This window comes from Zeugodacus cucurbitae, chromosome 6 (assembly GCF_028554725.1).
Source record: "Zeugodacus cucurbitae isolate PBARC_wt_2022May chromosome 6, idZeuCucr1.2, whole genome shotgun sequence".
Taxonomy (NCBI): Eukaryota; Metazoa; Arthropoda; class Insecta; order Diptera; family Tephritidae; genus Zeugodacus; species Zeugodacus cucurbitae.
The window spans coordinates 21,378,899-21,401,992 of NC_071671.1; the positions used below are offsets into that span (position 1 = coordinate 21,378,899).

The window sequence follows — 23,094 nt, forward strand, 5'->3', positions numbered from 1 at the left end:
TCCAATTTGTATCTGAAAGAGAACTTTGGAGCTCCCTTGGGAAGTGATCCAAAAGCTTGAAACGATATAAAAATCAAGCAAAGAGACCACTAAAAATATTTAAAACCACCACCACATGAAACATGTAATTTTCATAGCATGCTTTTTAGCGAAAAATTAAACAAATTTGCTAACAAATTCATAATAATTTAAAGAACACAAATATTAGGTAATATTTATACATTTGAAATACTGAAAGACAGCCAATCGTGGACTTCTTGTAATACAAAACAATACTGCGCCTAAAACTCTTCAAACAATCTGTGATAAGCGCATTACTTCTCAATTTGCGCACAGTCTTTATGACATACTGATTGCCAACACAATGCGACAATAAATGTCGAAATACATATACAATTTGTGCATACCTACAGGCGCGTAAACCATCTATAAATTCTTATCGCGCAATTCACGAAATCTACAAAAGTGCGAGTTGAACAAAATGGTTCAAATAAAAAGTTTAAAAAGTTCAAAAAGTTAAATGGCACAGGAAAGAACCATAGATATACAAATTGATGTATATTGAGCAGGAAATATTAAATAATACCTTTGACGCGCATACATACTACGTACATTTATGACTTATTTGAGAGTCGTGTGTAAGGCAATTTCTACTAAAAGGTTTAGTACTTCAAAAATTTAAAAACTTCCTGTATTAAAAATGCATGCTGTAAAAAGTATGGTGGACATTACTATTTAATTATATATATAAAACATGCTCTAAATGTGTCCATAATTTCATTCCAAATCCAAAATACTAAGCTCTTACTGATTATATAAGTCATTATTTTAAAAATTTTCCGTGTTAGATCAATATGGGTTAAACTATACTTAATTTAAAGACATATTGTTGTCAAACTCTAACTGCTGAAGTAGTACTAAATTAAATATTTAGGAGAATAGAACTACAATTAAAGCCAAGAGTAGAGATTAAGAAATGTAAGAGCATTCTAACACACAATTTAAAACACAATTTTTTTTTATTTGACAAACTGCAGAGCAAAATAGAGAGGATACAATTTTCTACAAGAGTGTACAGCTGCTGGCGTATGCCTATGATATTGATATCATCGAAAGCAACAACCGCGCCGTTTGTTCTGCTTTTTCCAGACTAGATAAAGAAGTGAAGCGTATGGGTCCGGTGGTGAATGAGGACAAGGCGAAATATCTCCTGTCATCAAACGCGTGTTGGCTCCCACGTCATTCTTGACAGTCATACCTTTGAAGTAGTAGATAGTTTCGTATACTTGGGACCCAGCGTTAACAACACCAACAATGTCAGCCTTGAAATCCAACGCAGAATCGCTCTTGCCAACAGGTGTTACTTTGGACTAAGTAGGCAATTGCAAAGTAAAGTCCTATCTCGACGAACAAAAATCAAACTCTACAAGTCGCTCATTATTCCCGTCCTGATGTATGGCGCCGAAGCGTGGACGATAACAACATCTTATGGGACGGCTCTTGGGGTTTTCGAGAGAAAGGTTTTGCGCAAGATTTATGGTCCTCTAAACATTGGCAACGGCGAATACCGCAGACGATGGAACGATGAGATGTACGATTTATAAGACGACATTGGCATAGTTCAGCGAATAAAAAGACATCGGTTACGCTGGCTAAGTCATGTTGTCCGAATGGACGAAAACACTCTTTCACATAACCATTCTCTATTCCTTTCCAGAAATTGTTTTAATCGGGTCTTCAATTTTTGTCAGACCCTCATTGTAAATTAAATCACTGTACGTGTCATTGGGATTTTGCTCTTGTAATCTGTGCAATATATCGTCCGGCATATCATTTTTGTATTTATCCCACAATTGTTGAGGATTTGAAAGACCACATGTCGCTACTAATGCAGCAAATAGCTCTCTCATCTTGCCTGCTGGTTATCATTCTCCAGTAATCCTCTTGCCTCACATGCCTCTCGAAATGTAGAATAATCTTGTGTGTTATATTTTTTTAGATCATTGAATCATTTTTTTAGATCGGACCTACCGCGCACATGGTTAAAAGCATGCGTAGACAAAAATTATGAACTATGTATCTCCTAACTAAATTTAATCAAAATCCGTTCAGCCGTTTAGGCATAATAGAGCAAAACTCCCAGACCATAACAATAAAAAAAATCACTAACTCAATTCAGTTTTCTGCCTACTTCCTATCCCCTAAGTACGATGGCGTGATTATTTATAGCCTATGACCATTTCTAGGTTATTATCTATCACCATACTAAATTTCATCAAAATCCGATCAGCCGTTTAGGCGTGAAAGAGTAACAGACAGACAGAGTTACTTTCGCATTTATAATATTAATATGGATATATATAAATTTATTTGATACTAAGTTTTTGGTAGTACACTTTAGTAACAACTAAGGAAAGGCTAAGTTCGGGTGCAACCGAACATTTTATACTCTCGAAATTTATTTATTTAACTTTATTTATATTATATAATACACAATTTGACCCACATATTCGTCATATATATTGTATAAAGTCCATTGAAAGTTGGAAACCATAATATTAGGTTAGAAGCACCGAGGCCCTCGAATTCGATATATGGGGTTTTAAAAACCTATGGTCCGATTTCGCAGATTTTTAGAATGGGGCTGCCACACTATAAACATAGTATTTGTGCAAAGTTCTGCACCGATATCTTCACTAGTGCTTACTTTATATATTGTAAAGTAAGCGATTCAGATCGTCTTAAAAGTTCTGGTATATAGGAAGTAGGTGCAGTTGCGAAGCGATTTGGCCTATTTTCACAACATAACATTTGGGGTGTAAAGAAACTATTACAAACCAAGTTTCATTGAAATCGGTCGAGTAGTTCCTGAGATATCTTTTTTGACCCATAAGTGGGCAACGCATTTTCCATTTTGTAAAAAAATCTGAGTGTAGCTTCCATCTGACGTTTACTGTTTCCGACGTTTTTGGTTAGTGAATTAACCCACTTTTAGTAATTTTCAACCTAACCTTTGTATGGGAGGTGGGCGTGGTTATTTCTTTCATTTCTTTCATTTTTGGACCTTATTAAGAAGTGAAACGACTGAAGAAAGTTTGGTTTATATAGCTCTATTGGTTTCCAAGATATGTGCATAAAACCTATTTCGGGGCGGGGCCACGCCCACATCCCCAAAAAAATTACATCCAAATATGCCCCTTCATAGTGCGATCCTTATTACCAAATTTTATTTCCATAGCTTTCTTTATGGCTTAGTTATGGCACTTTATGTGTTTTCGGTTTTCACCATTTTGTGGGCGTGGCAGTGGTCCGATCTTGGTCATTTTCAAAAACACCTTCCTATGCTGCGAAGAAATAAGTGTGCCAAGTTTCATCAAGATATCTTGATTTTTGCTCAAGTTACAGCTTGCACAGACGGACGGACGGACAGACAGACATTCGGATTTGAACTCCGCTCTTCACCCTGATCACTTTGGTATATATAACCCTATATCTAACTCGTTTAGTTTGGGTGTTACAAACAACCGTTATGTGAACAAAACTATAATACAAAAACTGATCAAATTGAGTCAGAAAACCTGTTTCTGTTTTTGTACTAAAATCATATTTCGTACTAAGAAAACCTTAAAATGGAGACCCTCTAACCTATTAGTGCGCAAAGGGTAGTACTAAAAAGAAAACAAAAGTCTACTGCTTCAAAAGTGACAATCTTCTTTAATTAAAATTACAATATAGTACAAAAAAGTAGTACTAAAAACTTTATATTTTTTTAGAAATCTGGAAAAGATATTAGAACCGAGAATTTTATTTTTGTCACCAAAACTGAATAATTAGAAATTATATGTTTTGTACTAAAAATTAATTTCTACTAAAGCTCAAAATGTGTCAAATAAATATGATTTTAAAGGGAACAAACTACTATAACCACACTAACTCTCACCGCCATTCAGTTTCTTTATTAAATATGTGTCAGGTGTACTAAAAATATCTGTACTAAAATTAATAATAGCACAAGGCTCTTAGATCACAAAACATCGTAAAATACTTTACTTGTTGGTTGATTTTGAAACAGTACTCACCTTTATTCTTGTCCATCAAAAATCACCACAAGCACTAATTGTTGTTTTGCTGTCTTGAAATTAATATACGATATATTATGTTGTATTTATTTATTTTTCTAGAATTTAATCACAATAAAGTGATTTCAACTTTCCCACTTCGATTGCATTATACATATATTTCAAACTTTAGTTTATACATAATAATAGTAATAAATTCTGGTTTCATGTATGAGAAACCAAGATCCAAGTCAAGTCAGTTTTCTCGGTGTTCAAAGTTTTATCGAAAGCCGAGTTGTCCCTGCGATGTTTCTCAATGAACAACGAAATATTAGTACTTATTGAGAGCGAGCTTTAAGCTCGAAGGCACAATAGGTGGGTCCACTTCCCTAGCTTCCGATATCTCCCAATCAATATTCCTAAAGAATGGATGTGTTGTAACCTCAGAGCGGTAATAGCGTCCGACACTTAAATGATTATTTGTTTTCTTAGCGAGGAACTGTGGAGTGAAAACGAATGCTGCAAGCGAGCTTTATGAGTATATTTTAATGCAAAATACTTACACTGGTAATGACATCCATAGCTTTCTGAGAAAAATGCTTCGGAAATACGGTTTATCTTTGATATTTTTGACAGTGTTCTCCCCACCCACAGCCTGGAAGACCACCAATCGACGGTATGGTTATAGGATTCATAGTTTACGTTCTGAAGTGAAACGTCCGTTTACAGTATTCCATAACGAAGAATATGCGACCCTGCAAAACAAAACAGCCTAACCTCAAAATCTTAACAAATAATCAGATTCCACTTACCATAGTCTGAAAGCACCAGTGCAGTGAGAACGAAATTTGTAACATCCGTTAAAACAAAGTAACATCCGCGCATAAATTGTATACACACTATCTTTTTCGCGTTCTTCCGTTGCTATTTGCCTTTGTTTCCTACGCACGCCGCCCGAACGCAATACCTTCCAGTAGGTGGGCGAGTGTGTGTCTGCTGGTGTGGCGTATTCACCATATTCAGCGTATTTAAAGTTTGGTCCAAATTCATCAGAAATACTTTATCCGTTGGTGTCAGATCCGTTTTCTCCGAAGTGAATTGCTTATCGAAATTCGAGACATCTGTGTTAATGTTGTTTCTGTGTTAATTTGTAGGTGTGTGTATGCGTAGTTCAAGGTATTTGTATATTAATTTCAAAGAGAGGAAAGTGGAAAGTAGAGTATTTGAAGGAAAAAATCAAGGAAGATTTATTTTTCAGAAAATGTTTGGTCTTTTATTGCTTTCACTTACGATTTTCGGCTTAAATGGCGGCTGCACTTCACGATTCTCAATTTTCTCCCAATCGATGCGTCGGAAGAATGGATGTATACGCACATCCGCCTCGCCGGTTGCTCCACAACCAAGCCGCTTGTTTGGTTGCTTGGTGAGGAACTAGAAGGAGAAGAGGCAAACAAGTTCAGTGCTTAATAGAATACACAAATATCATGTGAGTAGATTAAACTTGAGTCTTGTCTACTAAAAAGTGGAATACTACTAGCTGTAAGCATTCCAGCAATGGCAAACTTCTAGATAAGGATTGCGGTTCACAATATTTCTTTATATCAAAATAACTTGCATCCTTTGAAGAAAACCTTAAAAGCTATAATTTCTATGCGGACGTCTCTCTTTTTTTATATTTTAATGAGCTTATCGCATCTTTCTAATCTGAAGTTCTCTTGGAACATAATAAATTCAAGTGGATATGTATCTGATATATTAAACAAGAGTCTGAGCCAAAGAATCTTATGGTATTTTTGGTTCCAAAGTGTCTCGGAAATCTAAAGGTTCTGCAAAAACTGTTCGTCCTTTCAAAGCTACTAACTATAAGATACGCTAGGCGGGCTCAGGCTAAGGTCAAAAGTTAGAGACCACATTAAATATGATCTAGCAATGATTGCATTTTGGTGGACTATATCACAACCAAGGTAATAGTTTTAATAATTTTTAATTTATAAAAAAAAAAGTTCCAAAAAATTCACAAGCCTCCTTCAGCCAGCTTGAAATTTGTAGAATATTTCGTAACCATATATATTGTCACGACTTCTTTCAATCCTCAGAAATGGAAAAAACATCCTTTTTCTTTCCATAAAACAAATGTTGCGTAGCTGTTTTAAATATATTTTGTCATATTCTAGATAAAGTCGACATTTCTTTCAAAGAGACGAACAGATACTGCACACGTCATGTGTTTTGGATTGGTTTCCTTTATAGCATATGAAAAAACTAATTAATCATGTCTGTTTTAGACCTCAATATCCTTGTATAACTCTCCAATATCCTAATTTGACCATTAGTTGGTAGCGAATATACCAAAAGTGCCTATAAATAGGTTGTGATACCATTTGGGATTAAATGTTCTGTTGTTGATGATTTTAATATGATTTAACCTTCAAATATTTTGTAGAGAGTTGTTCGATATAGCTACAACGTCGCTTAGAACTTACTCTATTGCCTATTACTTAGTGAAGAGTCTGATCTTTTCAAATATTTCGTACAGATATTTTCTCAATTCTAGGGTCGTCAGTGTATCAGTGAATCTATATACAAATAACTTAAGTGCCTATATTTGTTCGGTTTATATATATATATATATATATATATATATATTTGGCGTAGGAACCGCTTTAAGCGATTATAGCCGAATCCACCACAGCGCACCACTCATTCCTCCGTTTTGCTTTTTGGCGCCAACTGGAAACACCAAGTGAAGCCAGGTCACTTTGCACTTGGTCTTTCCACCGGAGTGGAGGTCGTCCTCTTCCGCAGCTTCCTCCAGCGGGTACTGCATCGAATACTTTCAGAGCTGGAGTATTTTCTTCCATCCGTACAACATGACCTAGCCAGCGTAGCCGCTGTCTTTTTATTCGCTGAACTATGTCAATGTCGTCGTATAAATAGTACAGCTCATCGTTCCATCGTCTGCGGTATTCGCCGTTGCCAATGTTTAGAGGATCATAAATCTTGCGCAAAACCTTTCTCTCGAAAACCCCAAGAGTCGTCTCATCGGCTGTTGTCATCGTCCAAGCTTCTGCACCATAAAGCAGGACGGGAATGATAAGCGACTTGTAGAGTTTGATTTTGGTTCGTCGAGAGAGGACTTTACTGTTCAATTGCCTATTCAGTCCAAAGTAGCACCTGTTGGCAAGAGTGATTCTGCGTTGGATTTGGTTGCGTTGGTGTTGTTAATGCTGGTTCCCAGATAAACGAAATTATCTACAACTTCAAAGTTATGACTGTCAACAGTGACGTGGGAGTCAAGACGCGAGTGCCCTGACTGTTTGTGTTATGACAGGAGATATTTCGTCTTGTCCTCATTCACCACCAGACCCATACGCTTCGCTTCTTTATCTAGTCTGGAAAACGCAGAACAAACGGCGCGGTTGTTGCTTCCGATGATATCAATATCATCGGCATACGCCAGTAGCTGTACACTCTTGTAGAAGATTGTACCCTCTCTATTTAGCTCTGCAGCTCGTATTATTTTTTCCAGCAATAGATTGAAGAAGTCGCACAATAGTGAGTCACCCTGTCTGAAGCCTCGTTTGGTATCGAACGGCTCGGAGAGGTCCTTCCCGATCCTGACGGAGCTTTTGGTGTTGCTCAAAGTCAGCCTACATAGCCGTATTAGTTTTGCAGGGATACCAAATTCAGACATCGCGGCATAAAGGCAGCTCCTTTTCGTGTTATCGAAGGCAGCTTTAAAATCAATAAAAAGATGGTGAGTATCGATTCTTCTCTCTCGGGTCTTTTCCAAGATTTGGCGCATTGTGAATATCTGGTCCATTGTAGATTTTCCAGGTCTAAAGCCACACTGATAAGGTCCAATCAGTTCGTTGACGGTGGGCTTTAGTCTTTCACACAATACGCCCGACAAAACCTTATATGCGATATTGAGGAGACTTATACCACGGTAGTTGGCGCAGATTGTGGGGTCTCCCTTATTATGGATTGGGCAGAGCACACTAAGATTCCAATCGTCAGGCATGCTTTCTTCCGACCATATTCTACAAAGAAGCTGATGCATGCACCTTATCAGTTCTTCGGCGCCGTATTTGAATAGCCCGGCCGGTAATCCATCGGCCCCCGCCGCTTTGTTGTTCTTCAAGCGGGTAATTGCTATTTGAATTTCTTCATGGTCGGGTAATGGAACATCTATTCCATCGTCATCGATTGGGGAATCGGGTTCGCCATCTCCTGGTGTTGTACTTTCACTGCCATTGAGCAGGTCGGAGAAGTGTTCCCTCCATAATCCCAGTATGTTCAGGACATCCGTTACCAGATTACCTCCTCGGTCCCTACATGATTCGGATTACCATATTAATAATAATTTTCTAAATTAAATTTCGTGATGAAACTCTAACACTTTTTACTGCTGTAAGCTCTTCCATTTAAGCATTTTTATTTTATTTATTCCATTCAAAGAGAGAGAATTAAGATGTTCGGGTCGAGAGCTTTCGGAAAAGCTTTTTTTTAATACTTTTGTAATATTTTTCTGCTAAATTCAAGTGCACGTTATTCGAAGCTTCACAATTTTTGTAAATTTTATTTCCAATAGCCTTCAGCCATATAAACTGAATCCACATTCGAATTTAAATCCTAAGATTATTATTAAAATTCACAAAAGCTCAACAAAAGCTATTTTAGCATATTCAGCTGTTCACTAAAATATTCCGCATTAATATGCTTTACAACTTTCATATTTTCAGCATAAAATTTAATAACACTGATTACAGTTATTTACAATTAAAAGGCCACTAAAATTTTATGCAAAAAGGATGCCATAAACAAAGAATGTACACAGTTGGCGCTTATAACTTATTCCACCTCCAATTTATATATGCACGATTGTCGGGCTGGACGCCGGACATTTAAAATTAATTTATGCCCAACGACACATGTGTGCATAATTAATGAAGTCCAGCCAATGCGACAGTAAACAAAACAATACAAATATGTAAATTAAACAAAAGAACAGTTGATAGCTCAAGGCTTTAAGCTTTAAGCTTTTGTGGCGCAGTAAAATAGTAAAACGCAGTAAAACATAAATCGAAAAAAGCATGAAATAAGTGCAGAGAGCGTAATTATTTTTAATTCACTGAATTTGCTGCTATTTACTTACCCCTTTGCACGCCTCTTTGGCCTCCTTGCTCAAACTCTTTGGATAGGAGTCATTGTGATCTGTAATGGCAGCAAACAACTCTTCTTCATCCTCACCGTCGAACGGTGGCTGACTCACGAGCCTTTCGTAGAGTAAAACGCCATAGGCCCACCAATCTACCGATTTCCCATAGGGTTGATATAGAATAATCTGTTAAAAGGAAAGTGAGAGTTAAAGAATTGTAATTGATGACTTTGGTGGGGAAGCATAAGGGATTTAAAAAACATGGAGACTATAGATGTGAAAGCTTTTACTATTTAATGAAACTTTATGAAATATTCAATATTTGTACCGTAGTTAACTTAAATGTTAAAAATTCTACATAAATTGGAGACAGTAGGTGTGAAAGTTTTAAGAAGCTTTCAAAGTTTTTACTATTATACGACGAATTATTCAATAGTTTATATGTAGTTAAGATAAGGAATACAAATTCCATACAAATTTCAAACAGTAGATGTGAAAGCTTCAAGAAGCTGTTGAAAGCTTTTATTATTGAATGTAATTTTATGAAATACTCAATATTTTAAGCGTAGTTAAGATAAAGATTGAGAATACTACATGAATTTGCGACAATAGATGTTAAAGCTTTCAGAAGCTTTTGAAAGCTTTTATTTTTATACGACGAATGACGAATTATCCAATATTTGAGATGTAGTTCGGAAATCGCTATTTGTGCCCCATTTATTCTAACTACTATTTGCAACAATAACAATATAGACATAAAAAAGTTTCCCTTTCACTGACTACATTGGGTATCATTTTCTTACTCACCTCGGGTGCTATGTAGTCGGGTGTACCACAAAATGTCTTTGTTGTCTTATCACCAATAAAATTCTTCTTACACATGCTAAAGTCGGCAATTTTCACATGACCATCGGCATCCAACAGAACATTGTCCAATTTCAAATCACGATTCAAAATGCCTTTACTGTGTAGGAAGAAGAGCCGAGCGGCTATTTCGGCTGCGTAAAAGCTAATAGAAAGTAGGCAAAAAGAGAAATCGAAGAAAAAATTGAAAAGGTTTGTTTGTAAAGAAAAGAAAATAGTAAAATGAAAAAAGCGCTTTAAAGTCAAATTGTGAAAAGAAACCAATGTTAATAATACACTGCTGAGATTGTCCACTTCATAGAGGTCAATCAACGGCATAAAAGTCACTAGTGCCAGAGATCAGTCAATACAATCGAATGGTTGGCTGTTTTTTTTCCTTTTTTGCTTTCTTCTTTGTTTTATCTTCTTTTTTATACTTACACCGCTACCGGCTCCTTGAATTTGCCGAATTGTTGTATTTGAAACATTAAATCGCCACCATTGACATACACCATGACAAAGAAGAGACGATCTAACGTTTGGAAGCATGAGTGCAGCTGCACTAGGAGTGGCGGTTTTTCACGCAAAGCCAAAACACGTTTCTCAATCATTGTACACTCGACATCATCGTTTTGTATGATGACATCCTTTTTGAGTATCTTAATGACGTAGAGATCTTCGGTGCCCTTGCGTTCAGCCAACATGACCTGAAGGAGGTTAAAGAGCGAAAAAGAAAAATTATGAAAAAAAAAAGAATTTCTTAATTAATGATTTAAATGGAAAATCTTATAACATATCAGAATGAAATGAGCTCATAAAACTTTCTCAATAACAACACACATAAGCACCCTTTAAAATTGTATAAAAATAAACTTAAGCTATCAATAACATGACAATTGCTTTTCTTCAATAATTCTACTGCCTCGCTCACCTTACCAAATGAACCTTTGCCCAGCACTTTTATGAAATTGAAATCTGTGGCACGAATCATATCCTTTTTGGATTGTGTCTGTGCATTTGTTTCGCTGCGCATCACCAGTGGTTTCTTTTGTGACGATTTCTGAGAATGAAATGCGAGTAGAATGGAGTTAGTAAGTGAATGAGGTAAGAGTGAGGTATCAAATAATATTTCTCAAATTGGCTTATTTGGTTTTTGGTTTTTTTCTGCAATTTACCCGCATTTGACTTTTGAGTTTAAGTAGATCGTGTGTGGCATCGGCGCACCCCTCCTCTTGTGTGAGCAATTTGAACCAGCCATCCGCGGGATTCTGGAAAATTCGAAAGTGACATTGAAAGATTTCAAAATGTAACAACAATTTTTCAGAAAGAGTAAGTTTCTAAAAAAACACCTAGTCGAACTTAGAGGATTCATGTTAGAAAAGGTAGAATTCGATATAATTCTAATCACTAGTAGTTTAAGAATAAGTTTACAATAAAGATGTGATTTGTGTTTTATTACTCTCCATCATATCACAATCGATTCACGCTAAGCCTACTTCTATGGCATACTTAACCCTATAAAAGTATTCTACCAACTCACCTTAATAACTTCGGATATGCCAAATGATAAAGCGTCCATAAAATCATTGCGCGATGTACGATCCCAATCCCAGACCTCGGTACACGGCGATCTTTGTCTTCTGGCTTAAGATCACTAAAAGAAGATAAAGTTTTCAAATTATATTATCGATATAGATAAATCAAACAGTTATCCCAAAAAGTTCATATTTTATTTTCATTGAATAGCCAAAGTGTTCTTGGTTTGGCAAATACATGCATATGAGCTTTCAAAGGTTATTAAAGAGCTTTCAACTATATGTAAAATTAGGTACTTTTAGTAGTCGTTAACTGTGGCTCATTCAACGGAATTTTAAATAGAGTAAAGTTCTAGAAACGATATAATCCACAATGAGTACATTTAACATATAAGCTTTCAAAGAGGTTTTTATATTAAAACCCTAGTGTGAATATCTCGTTGTATTTAGAATATTTCGAAATAAATATGGGGTGGAAATATAAACAATGAAACAGCCATAGAATATGTAAAAGCTTATAAAGAGCTTTTAGGGAGAATATAAGCCACAATGAGCATCTTTAAAAAACTATTTCATTTTATTGTTATTGTTGAGCTTTTGCTTTCAGAAAGCTTTTCCATTTGAGAAAATTTTTGTCATACTTACAATTCAAGATTTCAAATTGAAAGCAGTAGCTTTCTTACTACCTTAGTAAGCCTTTAGATCTTTTACTCATAGAAGCTTTCACATTGCACAAAAAAGCTTTTGCACTAACATAACAAGCTTGTCCAAGTTCATTCATCACTTAGGGTGCGTGCAGAGTGGCCGCTTGTTGCCGAGCCGAGCCGACTGACGCTTATTGCGAGAACCAATGCGAGAAAACTGGTACTATACAAATTAGTACAAATAAGCGCGAACAGGTCATAGTGGGCGCCGAGCTGGTCAGAGCGCAAAGCTGATTGAATGCGAGAAAACAGTTCCAAAGCGTATTTCAGCGCCGAAAACATTGGTTATTCTGCGAAAAGCTAGTTTTGGACATAAAATTCTTTGGAAAAAGTAAAATTAAAATGAAAATCATATGCTGTCATTCATCATTTAATGGCATTCTTGTTGAACTTTTCTTGAGTACAGTCGTGTGTTTTGGTTTATTTAAAATGAATGTAGAACAATTAATAAGTGAAGTTTTTTCTCGGCCGGCTTTGTGGGATCAGAAAAATAAATGTTATCATAACCGTGTTTTAGTGGAAAAGCTATGGATGTCCGTTTCTTCAGAAATGAAAATACCAAGTAAGTTACATTGAAATTTGTTATATTTTATTCATGCATACGAAATTACAAAATTTATCTCTTATTAATCTACCATTTTTGACACTTGTTTTATTGAATTCTTTTATGATTTTTTCCAAATTTTCTTTTTGCACTTCTTCTTTTAAATTTTCATCTAATCCCTCTAAATCAATAATTATGTTGTGTAGAAGGCATATACATTTTACAAGGAGTTCAGCGAACAAAGGATCCGTTTCAATGGGTTTCCATAATATTCTGAACCTTGCACTTAATAACCCAAAGGCGCATTCAATGCACTTTCTAGCTCTTGAAAGCCGGGCATTAAAATATTCATGGTCTTCCGTTATCTCCTTTCGGCTATACGGCCTTAACAAACATTCTAAAAGGGGATAAGCCTCATCCCCAAGAAATACATATGGCACAATTTCTTCACTGTTTGGCAGACATGTATTTCCTGGTACAGGTAGTTCTCCACTTTTTAAAAGATTAAAGATTTTGGAAGAGCTAAAAGTGCCACCATCACTCTGCTTTCCGTATCCACCAACTTCAACCGCAATAAATTTGCAGTTGGCATCGGCAATACCTTGCAATACAATAGAAAAAAGTGTTTATAATTATAATACATGGAGCCAGTATTTCCTGGACACTTGATTCGTATGTGCTTCCCGTCGATAGCACCAATACAATTTGGGAAGTTCCATAGCTTCCAGTATTGCTCTGCAATTTCTTGAAAACATTGTTCGTTTGGCTGCGGCATATGTATAGTAAACATATTATCCCATAGAACTTGTGTTGTCTCCTTAACAATAGCTCCTACTGTTGATTTGCCTAGCCGAAACGAAAAAGCTAGTGAGGCAAATGATGCTCCAGTTGCCAGAAATCTAAATAAGAAAGTTAAAACAAAAATTGTTATTTAAATTTATATTATATTATTTGTATAAATTTTTGTATATTATTGTTTAAATTCATGTATGCATATAATTTTTATCATATTTTTATTATATGGTTTTATTTGATCTTGCAGAGGAAGACTTAAAAAAAAATGGAAGTATTTACGCGATCAATTTCGATGTGAAGTACGCAAAATTCCAACTCCAAAATCGGGGGATGCCGCATCACAAATTACTTCGAGTTGGCCTTATTTCAATTCTCTACTGTTTTTAAAGGACCAAATGAAATTCAGAAATTTAAGAGGTAATTTAAAAGCGTCAAGTGTAAAAGCTACCCAAGAAGAGGTTGTATATGAAGAAGAAATTGAAGATATTCTCAACACTTCACAAGTCGAAGAAACAAGAGATCTGTGCGACAATGACGAGTTCAGCTGTGAAGTTCCATCGAAAAAAAAAATACCTCTAACAGCACTGCCCAATTGTTGGAAATTGAAAAAAGAAAATTGGCACTGCTGGAAAATAAAAAAATGGAAAAAAAGACTGTATTGGATGAAGATGAAGCATTTTTCGTAACTCTTTTGCCGCATATTCGGAAGTTGGACCCAGAGAATAAATTTCTGTGTCGAATGGAAATGCAAAATGTACTTTATAAATACGTGTATGCAAAAGTTAAAAATATGCCCACACTGTCCAATGAAACTTCAAGATACGCGCCTTTGTCTTCACCAACCAGCGTTTCTTCTGAAAGCTACCAGATAAATTCTTTAGACCATAGCACAACTCCTTGTTTTCAACCGATCTCATTTACCACAGTTGAAGGTACAAATATACCATCAACTTCATCATCATTGGTTCCAGACCAAAATACAATGGAAACTGTAATTTATTCATCTTTAAATTCCTCTTAATTAATTTATATTATTTATTTTTAATTTTTTTTTTTAATTTTTCTTTTTATTTATAAAAAAATGTATTCATGAATTTAATACGATATAAAATGAATTTAATACAATAAATACAAATATATAAAACATAAAAAATTTCTTACCTGAGAGTTACTATCAAGCGTTCACATGGACATATTGGTACTTTAATAAAATTACTCCACTTCTTTTTTAATTTATCTCCAATCTTTTCGAGAATATAGTCGAAAGTTTCAATACTCATTCGAGTATATTCTTTAAACTTGGCAGGATATTTTCTTAAATCACTATATAAGTGATGAAATTCTCCAAATTCACTTCGTTTATCATTTATTGGATGTTTTCCAAATGATTTTTTGTTGATAAAATACTTTAAAACAGTAGCCGAAGCTAAATACTCATCATCTGACGAATCCATATCTTTTCACTTCAATTTCACAAACACGAATGAACAACAAACCCAAATGCATACAAACATACATAAAACACAAATAATAGATAAAATATCAGCGCTGATTCTCGCATCCACTATGGACACTCAAACTTGTTTCTCGCATGAACAAGTTCTTGCAATAAGCGTCAGTCGGCTCGGCTCGGCAACAAGCGGCCACTCTGCACGCACCCTTAGACGTACTGACTACTTTATCAACAAATACTCACTATTTGATGGTCTCATTCCAAAAGGGATTCAGACATGCTTTAATGGTCTGCGTCTTCTTCTTTGACTTTTCATGCTCATCTGGAAGGAGTTTAACCTTAACATATGGATCGCTAAGACCATTGGGGTCATTGGATTGAGATTACGGCCTTCTTTGACTGAAATGAAGTTGATTTTTTTTATTTAATATAAATCGAGGTATTAACATTTACGTATATATATTAATATACAATCAAACAAACAAAAAAATGAAGTGAAATATATTATTAAAAATCTATTAAAAAAGATTTAAAGAATTTTTGAATTTAAGAATTTCGAATATTGAAGAAGGAAAATTTTTAAAAAATTACTAAAGTTTAGATCTATATATTATAATTAAAAAAAAAAATAAATATTTTATAAAAAAAAAATATTTAAAAATGTATAAAAAAATATTTTTTGAAAATATTTATTAATATAAAGTTAAAATAAAATAATGAATAAAATTTAATTTAAAAAATTCAACCAAAACTTATTTTGTACCGTCAGAAAATTCTCCTTCACATTCAATTCCAAATTGATGCTCGGAACATTCTCTTTGCAGCGGGCATGCACATGCTGTTTATTTGTCGTTAGCGTAAAAGCCAAGTATCGGTGAAAAAGTTGCGAAAAAGGTGTGCGTTTATTAAAAATTATATAAATATCAGTATTTGTGTGTTTATCATAAATTGAAAAAGAAGATAAAATAACTTTTTGTAATCAACTTGTAGCTGTCATAAAATTAACTAAACTCCATTTTGACTAAGTTGAGCGCCAAGTGAAAGTGAATGTGTATCAAGAAGTAATAAAAGGAATGTACAAAAAGGTAAACAGACACGCATCCACACGCACACAGCCAATAAAAGGACCCACACATACTTAGATATACATACATACAAATACATCTTAAACACACGCTTACAATATAAATTTGAATTTATTGTTGTCAATCGTTTTTAGCTTTTAATTTTTGTGTATGTATATATCTGACCTGTGCGGTATAGCTTCTTGATTTCGAAATGATTGCGTTATATGATGATAATATGATTTACATAAAAATATATATATTCTTAAATAATAAAGAATATAAAAAACTATTTGACCTACAAAAGGTTAAAAACTAATGTAAGACACATATATTAACTTAACATTTTCCCCTCAGGCGATGATCATCTTAATGTCAGTTCCAAATTATGATTAAAAAAATAATGTGTATCAAAAGGTGCTTGAAGCTTTTTTATGGTGTATAAAAGTTCTTATTTATATTTTTGTGCAATTTGTCTTGGGCTGACAGACAAATATAGTACATAGATTCCACTTTATTTTCACTTGAACCTTTTCTTACTAATAGCCTTTTACACAGAAGCTAGTTGATAAATTATTCTTTTTTATACAGGAGCTAATTAAAGCGCTTATTAAGATCGATTTACCATACAAATTAAAGTCTACATTTATTTTTTTTAATTGAATTTTAATTTAATTTAAATGCTTATTATTAAAAAACGAACTTGGCATAAGAACCTACAGAGAAATTTTTTTTTTTACTTTAACTTCCAACTAATTTTTGGATTCAGCTCAACATAACCTAACCTAACTTAATGTGAGCTTGAAGCAAAACTCAATTCAACTTAAAGTAATTTATTCTAAGCTGAGAAATTGTAACTTAAGTTATTTTTTTTTCATACTAACCTGGTCTTTTTGTATAACCTGACTGTTTTTTAATTGTGAAATATAATCAATTACAACTGACCTTACTACTTATAAACTATGTTTTGAGGATATGAACCAACTCAACATAATCTAAGTTATTATGAAAGTAAGGTGAGCATTAAAAGTAAAAAAAAAATATTTAAGAGAAAATTCAAAAATTTAATTAACACAATTATATAGTATAGTAAATTACAACGCTAAAATATGCAAACAAATTACCGTTATAGCCGCACAATTTTTTCTGAGGTCATTTAATGCACTTCGTTACTTTTCGCTATGAATTTAACTGATTGACATATTTATTAAGCAATTTGCAATTAACAAGCTTTTGCGCTGGGCGCGGAATTGCAACAAACTGCAGCAACAAGGGGAATGCAAGCAAATTCGAGTAAATATCCTGCGGCAATTAACACACCAACTAATGAATTATCATAATCGTATTTACCGTAAGTCAATATTAAATTAACTCGTTTAAATGGGCAACAGGGGAATGCCATTTAAATGGCAAACGGAAACTATGATTAAGAGACAAGTTGGAAATGTTGATAGTAATATGTACTTGTTGTTGCTGTTGTTCGTGGCATTAACTGCAGTAACTATCTAGCATTCAGTTGGAGTTATCACATAACAGTACAGTGTGGCATTTGTTAGCGTTGTAACGTGTGGCATGCAACAGGCTTTCACGAGCCAAGCATTGTCGGTGTAAATCATTCCTGAACAGAACTTAGCCTCAGCAATGTAGCATTGCAATTCAATTCGTTTTCAATTCATTGCGATTTGATTAGTTGGCGTGTGATGAATACGGATTTCCTGCGGAAATTGAAAGCTCAATGAATGCACTCGATTTATTTACGAAGCGAGGAGAAGCAGAGATTGCAACAGGTCGCAACAATCTTTCACTTTATCCATTTTTAAGTGCATGACTGGTATTATAGTCACATTTTTGCATTGTCATGGTGGCTATGAAAAAAACGTGGAAAATAATAAAAGGTACCCAGAGCTTTTAGCTGGAATTATTTGAGCATGTCTAATCTGCATTCATTGCTCCTGCTCGAGGCAGGTCACTAACTGTTACAAAACAAATACAAGTAAGGAAGGGTTAAGTTGGGGTGTCACCGATCATTTTATACTCTCGCAATTTATTTATTTAAATTTATTAATATAACAAACAATTTGACTCACATTTTCGGCATATATATGGTATAAAGTCCATTGAAAGTTTAAAAACCCTAATATTAAGTATATGGGAGATAGATGACGTTATGACCCGATTTCACTCATTGTTGGCAAGAAGACATATTATTAGAAGAAAAATATTCCCTCCGAATTTCTTCAAAATAATTGAGAGACTTAACTATATTTTCTGTTTTGTTAAAAGTACTGAGTTCCTCATATTCGGTATATAGGCTCTTGAAAACTTATGGACCGATTTGTACGATTTTTAGAAGGGCGATATTACTGTTTAAATACAGTATGCTTGCAGAGTTCTGTTCCGATATCTTCACTAATGCTTACTTTATATATTGTAAAGTACACGATTCAGATCGATTTCAAAGTTCTGGCATGTGGGAAGTAGGCGTGGTTGTGAAGTGATTTGGCCTATTTTCACAACATATCGTTGGGAAGCTAGGTTTCGGAGCCCATTTAAAATTTTGTATACCATTTTGAGTGTAGCACTTCTGTGCCATCTTTATAATGAAATTTAAGGCTTCTGATGGTTTATGGCATTAAAGCATTTTTAGTAGTTTTCAACATAAGCTTTGTATGAGAGGTGGGCGTGGTTATAATCCGATTTCCATTTTCGGACTGTATAAGGTAGTATCCAAATGAAACGAAGGAAGTTTCCTTGATAATGCTTTAGTTAGTATATACAAAAAACTTAGTAAGGGGCGGAGCCACGCCCACTTCCCCAAAAAAATTACATCCACATATCCCCCCTCATAGTGCGATCCCTCATACCAAATTTTACTTCAAAAGCTTAATTTATTAATGAGTTATAGCTTTTTATATGTTTCCGTTTATTGCCATTTTGTTGGCGTAGCAGTGGTCTGATTACGCCCATCTTCGAACTTAACCTTCTTATGGTGCCAAGAAATACAAACATCCGGATTTGAACTTTACTCGTCACCCTGATCATTTTGATATACATAACCCTATATCTAACTCGTTTAGTTTTATGACTTACAATCAACCGTTATGTGAATAAAACTATAATACTCTCGTAGCAACTTTGTTGCTGGGGTATAAAAATAACAAAAATATGCCACGTTATTACTATAAAAGTAAAACTAAGCTGTCTTGCTGTGAACACAGGGGGAGCGATATGAAAATAAAAATAAAAATGGCACACAGCCATTTTTACAAAAGTATGCAGCGGAGCAGCATAAATAGTTGTTAAATAACGTGCACATAGTAGACAACGTCGTGTAGCTGCGTAGAGTTGATCAAACGAATGGCTTTTTACGTGACTAAGCAGATGACTGGTACTCTGAGTGACACTCAAAAATAGTCATAAAAAATATGTAACAAAATTTTACGTTCAGTGTAAATGGCAGTGGTTGGGGATAAATAAATTCCAGCAAATGAAGGAAAGTACAAAAATACCGGTCAGCAAAAAAAAAACACTTGCTGTAGAAAAATATAAGTTATAATTTGCAACTGATACCATAATGTGTGGGGGCTTTTTGTATTTACTAGTATTCAATTACCGGTCACCAAAAAAAAAACATTTGCTGTAGAAAAATATGAGTTATAATTAGCAACTGATACCATAATGTGTGGGGGCTTTTTGTATTTACTAGTATACAATTTCACTTCTGAATTAAGTTTATTTGTAAACAAAAAAAAAAATATGTGAAACATATTAAAATTCAGATAAAAAAAAATTCAGATAAAATTTGTCTTTGGAATTTTTATACCAGTTTTTGAATAACCATTACCAATATGTCTAATATTGTTTATGACGACTTCAATTGATAAATAGTGTTCTGAGTACAATTCTGCTCAATATTTGAATGTATAGCAATTTTATACCAGTTTATAAATCAACTTATATCTCTTTAAAACTTGATATTTTAATACAAATATTCTAAGTAGTTTAAATTTTACTTAGCTCTGTACAAAACTTGCATATCAAATTTATGCCATTTATACCATTTGTCGAATTTTGTTTTAAATTTTTTTTTTTGTTTAACATTGTAGTTATTTACAAGGATTTTAATATTTTATCGGGGGCCGATAGATTACCGGCAGGACTATTCAAATACGGCGGCGAAGAACTTATAAGGTGCATGCATCAGCTTCTTTGCAGAATATGGTCGGAAGAAAGCATGCCTGACGATTGGAATCTCAGTGTGCTCTGCCCAATCCATAAAAAGGGAGATCCCACAATCTGCGCCAATTACCGTGGGATCAGCCTCCTAAATATCGCATACAAGGTTCTATCGAGCGTATTGTGTGAAAGACTAAAGCCCACCGTCAACAAACTGATTGGACCTTATCAGTGTGGCTTTAGACCTGGAAAATCGACAACTGACCAGATATTCACCATGCGCCAAATCTTGGAAAAGACCCGAGAAAAGAGGATCGACACACACCACCTTTTTGTCGATTTTAAAGCTGCTTTCGACAGCACGAAAAGGAGTTGCCTTTACGCCGCGATGTCTGAATTTGGTATCCCCGCAAAACTAATACGGCTGTGTAAATTGACGTTGAGCAACACCAAAAGCTCCGTCATGATTGGGAAGGACCTCTCCGAGCCGTTCGATACCAAACGAGGTTTCAGACAAGGTGACTCACTATCGTGCGACTTCTTTAACCTGATGCTGGAAAAAATTATAAGAGCTGCAGAGCTAAACCGAGAAGGTACAATCTTCTACAAGAGTGTACAGCTCCTGGCGTACGCCGATGATATTGATATCATCGGAAGCAACAACCGCGCCGTTTGTTCTGCTTTTTCCCGCATGGATAAGGAGGCGAAGCGAATGGGTCTGGAGGTGAATGAGGACAAGACGAAATATCTCCTGTCATCAAACAAACAGTCGGCGCATTCGCGTCTTGGCTCTCACGTCACTGTTGACAGTCATAACTTCGAGGTCGTAGATAATTTCGTATACCTGGGAACCAGCATCAACAACACGAACAATGTCAGCCTCGAAATCCAGCGCAGAATAACTCTTGCCAACAGGTGCTACTTTGGACTGAGTAGGCAATTGAACAGTAAAGTCCTCTCTCGACGAACCAAAATCAAGCTCTACAAGTCACTTATCATTCCCGTCCTGCTTTACGGTGCAGAAGCTTGGACGATGTCAACATCAGATGAGACGACACTAGGAGTTTTCGAGAGGAAAATTTTGCGCAAGATTTATGGTCCTCAGAACATTGGCAACGGCGAATACCGCAGACGATGGAACGATGAGCTGTACGAGTTATACGACGACATTGACATAGTTCAGCGAATAAAAAGACAGCGGCTACGCTGGCTAGGTCATGTTGCCCGAATGGACGAAAACACTCCAGCCCTGAAAGTGTTCGATGCAGTACCCGCCGGAGGAAGCCGAGGAAGGGGAAGGCCTCCACTCCGTTGGAGGGACCAGGTGGAGAGCGACCTGGTTACACTTGGGATCTCCAACTGGCGCCGAACTGCAAAGGAGAGAGACAGGTGGCGCACTATCGTCGATTCGGCTATAACCGGCTAAACGGTTGCAACGCCAATCACATACATACATACATATGGATTTTTATACCAGTTGTAAAAGCATTTCTGTTCTTACAATTTATATACTACATTTGAGATTAAAAAATCAAAACTTAAAAACAATTCTAATTGTATTAAACATTAGACCATATGGAATTTATACCAGTTCCTGTTTGTTCAAGGCCTCTATAGAATTTTTGTAATGTATAACTACCATTAGTAAGTGAAATTCGAATTTTTTCTGTCTGTTCAGGACATACCAGTTTTATACCAGTTTGGAAAAATAAATTAAGCTAGTTTCATATATATTATTTATATACACTGACTTCTTCCATGTGGATTTTTATTAATAACTTCAAAAAATTAGCTTATATGATAATTAGAGCTTCCGCTCCAAACGGATTAAAAATCCAATAAAATTATAATCATTGACTTTCTGCCAAACCCTCGTTTGGCTCCTCCACTGCGTTAGCATAATTATATCTATCTATTTTTGTATAATCTCCTCGTAAGACTTCAGGCTACTACTAACAGTTTTATGTTGTTGTTGTATTCTCCTAGCGGCAATATTTAGCATGAAAAACTACTACAACGACTTGTATATTTATTAGCATATGGGTCGTATTAGAGAATCTGTTAAGGCATGTGTAAAATTAGTTTTACCATCTAACGGCACCATGGTTTGTGGTGACGAAGGAGCAACAGTTTGCAATATATCTCCTACACTTATAGACCACCTCATATTACTTAGCTTACCAACAGCCCACCTACTGAAACCAACAACCAAGCAGTCAAAGGCTCATCAGCTGGTGTAAAGTGAGCGCATAGCCATTTAACCAATCGCTTGGGGGCAACTTACCAACCACCGCCACCATTAAACCCAGCCCAACTTCTTTAGCTTGTTGCACAAACAAAGCAGCTACCAAATTAGTGGGCTGTGTTGATGAATTAACCCGTTAACTAACCACCAACGACATCACCATGTCAACTTGGTTCGTCAACAAAACCAAAGTTTCATACAACGGAATGACGTTTGCCCGCCAACTCAATAGAGTTCATCATCATGGGCTTGAAAGCAGACAACTCGTGTGTAATGGGGTCGAATGACAAAACAAATACAAGAGTACGAGTACCAAGAAAGCACAAAAGGCAGGTCAGGCATTGTGGTTATCAGTGTGACTACACGCCAGTTAGCCAACGTAATGAATTCCACTTGTGTGCCGGCAGTCCTGCTTGGAATTTGTGTCATTTGTAACATTCAATGAATTGTTTAGCTCTTAAGAATGTTGGTCGCATTGTGCAAATATTCTGATGCTTGGGGAAGGTTGGAACGTTG

The 23,094-nt window shown here is 35.3% G+C and overlaps 2 protein-coding genes across 8 annotated transcripts in view; both read right to left on the minus strand.

The window, feature by feature from the left end:
- Positions 1-23,094, minus strand: part of LOC105220342 (protein kinase C, brain isozyme) — a 699,782-nt gene that overhangs the window by 580,527 nt on the left and 96,161 nt on the right. The window lies entirely within an intron of this gene.
- Positions 4,165-23,094, minus strand: part of LOC105219572 (protein kinase C, brain isozyme-like) — a 45,976-nt gene continuing 27,046 nt past the window's right edge. Inside the window, exons 2-13 of one of the 2 annotated variants that reach the window (XM_054234427.1) lie at positions 15,857-15,931; positions 15,337-15,492; positions 11,603-11,716; positions 11,238-11,330; positions 10,994-11,122; positions 10,504-10,769; positions 10,027-10,228; positions 9,217-9,405; positions 5,349-5,489; positions 4,871-5,196; positions 4,622-4,813; positions 4,165-4,557 (exon numbers count right to left, since the gene is read on the minus strand). In XM_054234427.1, the coding sequence (XP_054090402.1) occupies positions 5,185-5,196; positions 5,349-5,489; positions 9,217-9,405; positions 10,027-10,228; positions 10,504-10,769; positions 10,994-11,122; positions 11,238-11,330; positions 11,603-11,641 (1,071 nt within the window). In that variant the 5' untranslated portion in view covers positions 11,642-11,716; positions 15,337-15,492; positions 15,857-15,931 and the 3' untranslated portion in view covers positions 4,165-4,557; positions 4,622-4,813; positions 4,871-5,184. The remainder of the gene's footprint in view (positions 4,558-4,621; positions 4,814-4,870; positions 5,197-5,348; positions 5,490-9,216; positions 9,406-10,026; positions 10,229-10,503; positions 10,770-10,993; positions 11,123-11,237; positions 11,331-11,602; positions 11,717-15,336; positions 15,493-15,856; positions 15,932-23,094) is intronic. The other variant, XM_029045171.2, reaches the window with a different exon arrangement.